General features: G+C 41.4%; 3 protein-coding genes across 5 annotated transcripts; 2 read left to right on the top strand and 1 right to left on the bottom strand.

Annotated features, from left to right (window-relative positions):
* Window positions 1-4,642: 4,642 nt before the first annotated feature.
* On the bottom strand, window positions 4,643-5,653 carry LOC6616223 (thioredoxin domain-containing protein 17). The gene is made up of 2 exons (XM_032726728.1): window positions 5,121-5,653; window positions 4,643-4,933 (listed from the first exon to the last, which is right to left on the bottom strand). The coding sequence occupies exons 1-2, from the start codon at window positions 5,263-5,265 to the stop codon at window positions 4,671-4,673; spliced, it is 408 nt and encodes a 135-aa protein (XP_032582619.1). The 5' UTR covers window positions 5,266-5,653; the 3' UTR covers window positions 4,643-4,670.
* LOC6616222 (follicle cell protein 3C-1) lies at window positions 5,535-7,337 on the top strand. The gene is given in 5 exon segments (XM_002040551.2): window positions 5,535-5,617; window positions 6,234-6,382; window positions 6,385-6,399; window positions 6,458-7,050; window positions 7,114-7,337. Coding segments are annotated over 4 exon segments (840 nt in total). The 5' UTR covers window positions 5,535-5,617; window positions 6,234-6,336; the 3' UTR covers window positions 7,300-7,337.
* A 179-nt stretch (window positions 7,338-7,516) lies between these two features.
* On the top strand, window positions 7,517-8,123 carry LOC6616221 (UPF0729 protein GD16342). 3 transcript variants are annotated; one of them, XM_002040550.2, is made up of 2 exons: window positions 7,517-7,627; window positions 7,698-8,123. In XM_002040550.2, the coding sequence occupies exon 2, from the start codon at window positions 7,702-7,704 to the stop codon at window positions 7,996-7,998; it is 297 nt and encodes a 98-aa protein (XP_002040586.1). In that variant the 5' UTR covers window positions 7,517-7,627; window positions 7,698-7,701; the 3' UTR covers window positions 7,999-8,123. The 3 variants fall into 3 exon arrangements, with proteins under 3 accessions (XP_002040586.1, XP_032582620.1, XP_032582621.1); XM_032726729.1 differs by having other exon boundaries at window positions 7,519-7,627; window positions 7,695-8,123; XM_032726730.1 differs by having other exon boundaries at window positions 7,521-7,627; window positions 7,672-8,123.
* Window positions 8,124-8,145: the final 22 nt, after the last annotated feature.

Below are 8,145 nucleotides of genomic sequence, written 5' to 3'. Positions count from 1 at the left end.
TTCTCTGATCACCGATCAATCAAGAAGTTCTAACCACTCAAGCAAACACACTTCATAACTGATTGATTTACTAAAGAGGGAAAACTAAGTGGGTTAGCTAGCCACCATGTGAAGATCAAAAGTGTGAATGATTCAATACTCGAAGATAGTGATCTTGGCCAGGCCACCTATCATTAACGATCTCTGGTAGGAGCAATTTCCATTCTTATCAGTTCCAGCAGATACAGACAGGTTAGTACCCATCTAATGATCATTGTGCTACATTATGAAACTTGTTTGGATAACTTTATCACAGCTGTGCGCCAGATAAGATATCTTTCAGATCGAGATCGATCTTCAGGGTTATTTCAGTGTTCGAAAATTAGATTTAGATTCGCAGAATCCATTGAATTGAAATACAAATTGATCAACTATTTGGAGAAGAGTCAGTCGTCACATGCTGCACTTAAATCTGAAATTGCAGAAACAGGGCAAAAATTGCACGACGAAGCTCAATCTTGATTGTTGTTGGATGTTCGGTAATGATCACAATCACAATCACGATCACTAGCTTCTTTCTTATTTGATTTTATTGCTCGGCTGCCGATCTTCGTTGTGACAAATCAATTTGTTTATTGCTGGCGCTGCTGTTGTGCTGTCGTTCGTTATTGTTATTGTTATTGTTATTGTTATTTTTATTATTATTATGATGGTTATGGCCATTGCTGCTGGCACTGCGTACTGTAATTGCAATTAAACAAACACCAAATGGAACTGTATGTGCCTATGTGCCTCCAGTGAGGGTCCAATTGGCATCGGAATCGAAACGGAAACCGAGTTCCGAGCAGCAGAACAGAACCGCTCTGACAACGCAGCCCGACTGATTCTGATTTTCGAGCGCCGTTGCCATCGAACCGCATCGAAAAAAAGGTCGGAAAGTGTTAAGCCAACGTCAACAAAAAACGAGGGGGGGTGGGCGATGTAGGGTTAAGAGGGGGCTGCGATGAAAGCCAAAAGAAATTGAAATGAAGACCACCGGCTAACGGAAGCTTTCCAAAACAAATAGTACCCGAAATAACTTAGAATTATTAATAAAAGATATTCGATATCCCTTGTGCACATATACATACGGAAAATAAAAAAAAAAAAGGAATCCTTAAAAATGGCAAAATATGGGTTAATATATATAACAGAATTGGGAATAGCTAATCGTAATCAATGAAATGCATTTATTGCTCCAAATATTCAGTAAAAATATATGTAATTTTAATTACCGAGTGCCCTTTTCATTGATATGAAATAAATAAATTATTCTTTATATCTTATCAATTTTCTAAACATATCATTCTAAGCACCTGCTATCAGACTGCTATTAAGTGGTATTAACTGAAATGCTATAAAGTGATAAACAAATAAATTAAAGTCATTATTTTCGCACTTGTTTGTTTAGCTTACACATAACTTTGGAAAATCGAAAAAATATAATAATAAAACTTTAAGATTTTTATAGAATACAACTAATGAGCGCATAAGAATACTATCTTATTTTTCCCCAAGTGCAGCTTCAGAAAATGTGCTGCACTTTTGTTGCCATTGACGTTGTTAACGATTTTCAAATAGCGCGCGGCAGTTGACACCCCTCGCCCACTTTGGCCCCGCCCCCTTCTCAACGTCCTTTTTTCAGTGTCGTCATTAGCAACGTTGCCGGCAAAAAATTGTTATTTCTGTTGTTTGTTTGACTTTCGCCTCGTTCGGTCTCGTTTTAGGTTTTGTTTGCCCCGAACGCTCTATCAGTTGGAACTTCTGCACATTCTGATAAGAATACACCCCCCACCCCTCACCACCCCCCACCACCCCCTTCACATATTTAGGTAGTACACGTTAATTTATCGCATTCATTTGGGGAAATCGGTCAGTAAATGCCTAGGGGCTGACCACATGGCTCATTACCAAATTGGGGCAAATGCTGCCGAAAAAGTGAAGGCAGCGTGGGCACTATAGGGTTAAATGCGCATTGATAAGGTTCATCGTTTTTATTCTAGGCCACACGATCGGAATTCAAACACTGGAAGGGTCAGTTTTCGAAAAAAATCCATATACTAATTATGCAATGTCTTTATTTTTCAGTTCTAAACATCTTTCTTCGAATTTTTTCATACTATTGAATTGAATTATCTGGATCCTACCTCTAGTTGTTCGATATATATATATATATATATATATATATATATGTATATATTTTGTTTTCCCTCACCTTTCAAAAAAAAATTCACTCTATGCTCTTCAGATCCAACCGAGTGTGACATTTGATTGGATTTTTGCGTATATTTCTTTTTTTTTTTCCTGTTATTTTTGATTTCGATCCGCTTATGAAAATTCAATATATATAGACCGATAAATATATATATATATATATATATATATGTATGTATATGCAGAGGTCTGCGCAGCAAATATAAAATATGTGCACACTGGCACATGTATCAGCTATATCATCATTATAGATATAATTTTTCCACTTATCGTTCCTATATGCACCACACGTTTGCTTTTGCTGTTCCTATGGACTAAATGCGTCAATTAAATATAAAGAGCAATAATAAATGAAGTATACAACGATGCAGATCCTAAGAATCTCGCCTCGCATATAGAGATTATAAATAAAATATGATTTTCAATGACACTATAAATCGAAACACTTGCAGGTGCATGCGGTTGGCAAAACCAAAATAAAAACAAGTATCCGTTGCGTTAAAAGATTTAGAACCCAAGAAAAGAATTTGTGGATCCTACCGATCCGCCAATCCGCATGGACGTTATGTATATAATATAATAATAATATGTATATGCATTCGGTTTCGTATTCTGCGTATGTTTAATTTGTTTGCAATTTGGATTTCGGATTTTTACGAGCTTCTTTAATGACATTTCGCTGAATTTGGATCGTCAGGGGTGCGATCTTTGTAGAGGGGTTGGGGGTGCAAACGATCAGCTGTCTAGATTGTAACGTGCCTCATTAAGAATTTTCTGGCTTTAATTGACAGAACAACGAAGTCCGCACAGAAATAAGACATCGAAATCAGAATTTGATTTCGTTTATTATAAATTTCCAATGTTTTCTGACTGCTCATTAAATTCAATTTTTCGCCACATTAAATATGCCAAGGTCAAGTCATGGCGAAAATTCACATATTTTTCTTCAACTTTCTATAGATGAAATTTCGACACAGGAATTTGGAATATACATATATATATATATCTAATATATCTAAACCAACTAAACCAGTAACTCGCTTTATGTAAACGGAAAAAAATGAACGCATATTTTTGGGCTGAGCCATTAAAACCATAAGCGCATGTGTCCATTAAAAAGAGAACAAATTTACATATAATATGTGATATTTTTTGAAAGTGCCAATAAATAATATAGAACGAATGGTGTGGCAAACGAAATTTGTAGCGCCTGAGAGGCGATAAAATCATATATTTTTGCAACCTTCAGCATTTTCCTCGCTGTCTCCCAGTTCGATCGCTGCCAATTTAATTTAATTTATTTGTTTTTTACTTTCCCATTTAACCATTCGCCGCGACTCGTTCGAACAATTTTGTTGTCATCTTCGCGTTTTTAATAATTTAGCACCATGCCGCCAAGTGGATCACGGTGCATGTTGCTGTCTCTGGCTACTGATTTATTTATTCATTGATTTGTCAATGATCCTAACGTAAAAGTTACCAAGCAAATCGCCCGAGAAGCAACAGTCTTGCCACACAATTAATATGCAACGCGGCCGAAGCAACAGTTTTTGGCTAAGAAATTACGGTAAATGCGTTTGCCTGCTTTATAAATTTGCTAAATATTGAACATATACTAATTTCATATCTTTACCTTTACTTTAGTTTTGATGTTACTTTACTTACGAAACTTTTAATATTTGTATAATTAAATATTTATTTTATTTGCGAACCGTTAGAGAAAAACGCAACAGCGTTTACCGTTGCCAGCCCATTCTTGATTTAAAACAAGTTACAAGTTGATAGCATTCACTTTCCGGCAGGATCTATCACGTTTTTCTCCATTGTTTATGTTCAGCATGTTTACAGTTAATCCAGCTTGCCAAACTGTGCGGTCGTGTGCTTCAAATTCAACGGTACTTTGCGCTTCTCCGTTATGTTTAGCTATTTTCCATTGCATTTACCTATTTCTTGAAAACTGTTTCGGGTTTTGTGTTTTGTTAGGCTTTTTAGTTTGGAACACACACAGCAAAAAATAAAACAAAACTTAAATCGCGGCATTAGCGCGTGCGAGCGAGATGGCGCGTTGGCACGCGTGTTTACCGTTGGACGCGTGTGCCGCTATTACCGTTATAGCCCCGTTTTCAATTCCTTTTTCAGCCGCGCTCTGCCAAACGATTCGTCCTGGTCGACGACATGCGTGCAAATAAACGAGCAAATTCCGAGCGGCGCGCTGCCAGCCAAAAATGCTCGACTCATTCTGTTCTCCCCCGTTTCTCCATTCCCCCATTTTCGCACGGTGGTGCGGAGGGGAGGGGTGTCTCCCACGACAATTCCACTCGTACTCTCCGCCGAGTTGAGAGCACAGCCAAGAGAGAGCCACAGCGGAAGAGAGAGTGATTGAGAGAGAGAGAGAGAGAGAGAGTGGAAGTGAGTTTAAGCCAAAGCCAAATCACGTTTTATTGGGCGACAAAATTGGACTTCTTCGGATCGGTCTCCTCGAAAAAGAGCTCCAGGAGACTCGACTTGAGCAGCTGATCCCCGTCCAGGCGCTCCACGCCCTTCCAGCGTATAAGGGTCGGTATGCCGTCCACCGAGTATGGCGGCTTTCGGAACATGTTGTCCTTGCCAATCCAGAACTCCCGGCTGCCCACGTCCACCACCAGGATCAAGCAATCCGCCGGCGCGTGGTTGCGGAAGGCACTCATGATAGTTTCCTCGGCTGGAAAATATCAGCGATAACGGGGTTAACTTAATTTATGCTATGCCACTTCTTTATGTTATAACTCTGCGATGAAATGAATCGAAATGATGAAGACAAGCCACAAATGAGAAGCGTGATAAGCAGAAGTGGACTAGTAACGATATACTGTCGGTTGCCCGGTGGGCGAGGAGAGTTCGTCACCTACCCGCCACGCAGTCCGGACACCAGCTGCGCCCTTCCTTGTCCTTCTCGCCGTAGAAGTAGATGTAGATGGGGCTGCGCTGGTTCTCGTACAGCTTGATCAGGTTCTCCATCTCCTTGAAGCCCCGTGCCGGCACGTATTCGGGCATCTTGGCAGTGTATGGGTGTGTGTGCGGATTTCTGGATCAAAAACGTGGACGTCTTGGACGGCGCGGTGGCTGGTGAGCAAGTGAATTCCGATAGCGGCGATTTCGATGCGGATGCCAAACCCAAATTTAACTCCAATCTTATCGCTGGGTGTTACGGGTCACTTAGCCGGTGCTTATCGGCCATCGGTAAGTTTATCGGGTAATTAATGGCGTATAGTTTTGCTGTTTGCTGTGTTTTTCGATCTGTTTCGTTTTCTTTTTTGCGGCAAGCTCCAGCAACTAGTATATTCACCGCACCGCCTGTCCAGCGAACCCACCACAGCCGGCTGCGTGTGCTGTTGGGCGCACCGTGGTGAGTACGGCACTGTTAGCCGTTTATCGAAACTCGAATTTTGTACTTAAATCATCTGAAGCAACGATAATTCTGACATTTTTATGACATAAATCTATAGGATTGTTGAGTTTTTAACAAATAACATACATTTTAAACTTCGGACAGGATACATATCGATAATCTGTATATATTTTCAAATGTTGCCCGCCCAATATTGGTATTTCTGTTAAGTTCCGTAAGCAGCATAAAAAATACTAACTTAACGAAATACAAACCAAACAAGAAAATTAAATGAAATCTATAATGAGGTTAAAAATCAAAGCTTTGCTTGTTAATATTACCATATTATAAGTTGTATAATTTGGATAATAATTGCTGTTTGATCGGTCGTTTATTTATGTTATCCGTTCGTTATTATAATCATAACAGTTGTATCGCAGTTTGCCGGGATGTTTAAAAAGATTTTGGAAAGTAGTTTCGAAAGCAATCCAATCAATTAAGAATCTTAGTGCAGCTTAAACACAACTTTTGGGTGATCAATAAGCATAATTTTCGGAAGTAATCTTCTACTTTCTTCTTACTCTCCTCTAAATGAATGAATTTCACTGGCGGTGTGAAAATTCTGCTTAATCAGACATAACCCTGACACAATTTGTCGGTTCTCACAACTTGAACTTCGTTGGGGGCCGGCTTAAATGGAAGACTGAAGTCTTGAAAAACTGCAAGCCACGTAAGAAATGGCTTATAAAATGGATGGTGCAAAGGCAGAAGTATTCAGTGTTTCCGAGATACCAAGATGGGTAAGCTTTCAAAGTAATATTAGCTAAAGATCTTTTTTCATATCATATCATATATCAGGCGCCTTTAAGAATTCCCTGCTGCTGCTGACGCTTCTGCTGGCCATCCATCTCGAGGCCTCCAAGATAGTCTACAAGAAGCCGCTCTACGGCAATAGCAACCTCATCAAGGACAAGCGTGTGAAGACCAAGTCTGTCAAGCTGGAAACCAGCACCATGAGCAGCACCACCAGTAGCAGCACAACAGCCGAAGAGGATTGGCCCACGGCCGTTGAGTTTGTGATCATGACAACGCCCGCAAGCGAGTTGGAAGCCAGCTCGGAATCCATTGCTAACAATGCCACCACAGAATCGACCGTTGGCGAGGCCCCCTTCACCGGATCGTCGGAAGGATCCACACGATCGATAGAGCCAACCACGAGTCCGCTGAGCACAACCCCCAGTCTGGTTAGCACCATTCCCTTGCCACCGACACCGGGACTACCTCCAGCTCCCCAGGATAATCAGCCAGTGCCGTGCACCTGCGGCGTGTTCCTCTCCTCGCAAATCCCCAATGGCCTGCCGACGAAGCCACTAATCCACCAGGAGCTGGATCACATGTTCCCCTGCAATGCCATCGGTCGCAAGCAGTGTCAAACGAAATGCCTAGAGACGGTGAGTACTGGACGCGGGGAACATGAGGAGGAGCGCTCTATAAAACTCACCCGTTCATTTCAGATCGTGCAACACCTGCCGAATTCCGCAAATATAGTGTGCTCCGCACTGGGTCACGATTGCCACAAGGAACGGGCATATTTGTTCATCAAGAACTGTCACAACCAATGGGTTAATACGAATCTGCAGGCGGGCAGGGAGTACTGTTGTCGCTCCGGCGTTCCCTACCGCTGCCCTTTGATGGGTTAAGCACTCTGCAAATGAAATAAATATTTGATACGACAAAATTTCAACTGTATTGTAAAAAGCTAAGGTGTGCACATAAGGGTTAAAGTTTCAAAAAGTTGTTGCTAGCTGGTTCGAGTCCGGACTATATCAGTCCAACCGGTTGCGATCTTTGCTAGAGAGTACGTATTTTTTCCAGATAACAGTATATGCGTGGCGTTTTCAGGCTTAATACCAAACGCAAGTGAACTGGCTACACTGACATTTTTGACAATAAATAAATTGTTGAATTAAGGAAATCAAAGCGAGAAATACGATTTTCCGGAGCCAGTAAGCAGCTAACTTTAAAAAGGTAAGCTCCGCAATAGTTGTAATCACTGCCACACCAATAACCAGCCCGTTTTTGACCCGCTTCTAAGCAGAACAATGGTTTGCGTGCCCTGTTTCATCATTCCACTGCTTCTGTACATTTGGCACAAATTTGTGCAGCCGATAATCCTGCGCTACTGGAATCCATGGGAGAAGAAGGACGCCCAGGGCAATGTGATCAAGAAGGGCCCCGACTTCCCCTTCGAGTGCAAGGGCGGCGTTTGCCCCTTCGTTCCGGGGGCCAAGAAACCGGAGAAGGCCATTCCTGCCGAGGAATCCCAAAATCCGCCATCGAGTGCAACAGCAGCACTGGCAGCGGAAACGGAAGTGGACGAGTCCAAGAAGGAGATCTAGTCGAAATGTTCCAAATATTAATAGTCCATTTTTTTTTTGACATAAGAACACAACGCGCACAACACAAAAACACTAATCCAAAATAGTTAACATTAAATACATGTTCACATTGACACACGAAAAAACCGCTCTTTCTCTTTTCCTGCG

Source organism: Drosophila sechellia, chromosome X (genome assembly GCF_004382195.2).
Source record: "Drosophila sechellia strain sech25 chromosome X, ASM438219v1, whole genome shotgun sequence".
Lineage (NCBI taxonomy): Eukaryota > Metazoa > Arthropoda > Insecta > Diptera > Drosophilidae > Drosophila > Drosophila sechellia.
The sequence above is the reverse complement of the archived record's forward strand: the minus strand, read 5'-3'. Positions and strand labels throughout refer to the sequence as shown.

Coding starts and splice junctions, on each gene's coding strand:
- LOC6616223 (XM_032726728.1), bottom strand. CDS start 5,265: ATGCCCGAATACGTGCCGGCACGGGGCTTCAAGGAGATGGAGAACCTG. Junction 4,934..5,120: donor GTGTCCGGACTGCGTGGCGG/GTAGGTGACGAA, acceptor GATATTTTCCAG/CCGAGGAAACTATCATGAGT.
- LOC6616221 (XM_002040550.2), top strand. CDS start 7,702: ATGGTTTGCGTGCCCTGTTTCATCATTCCACTGCTTCTGTACATTTGG.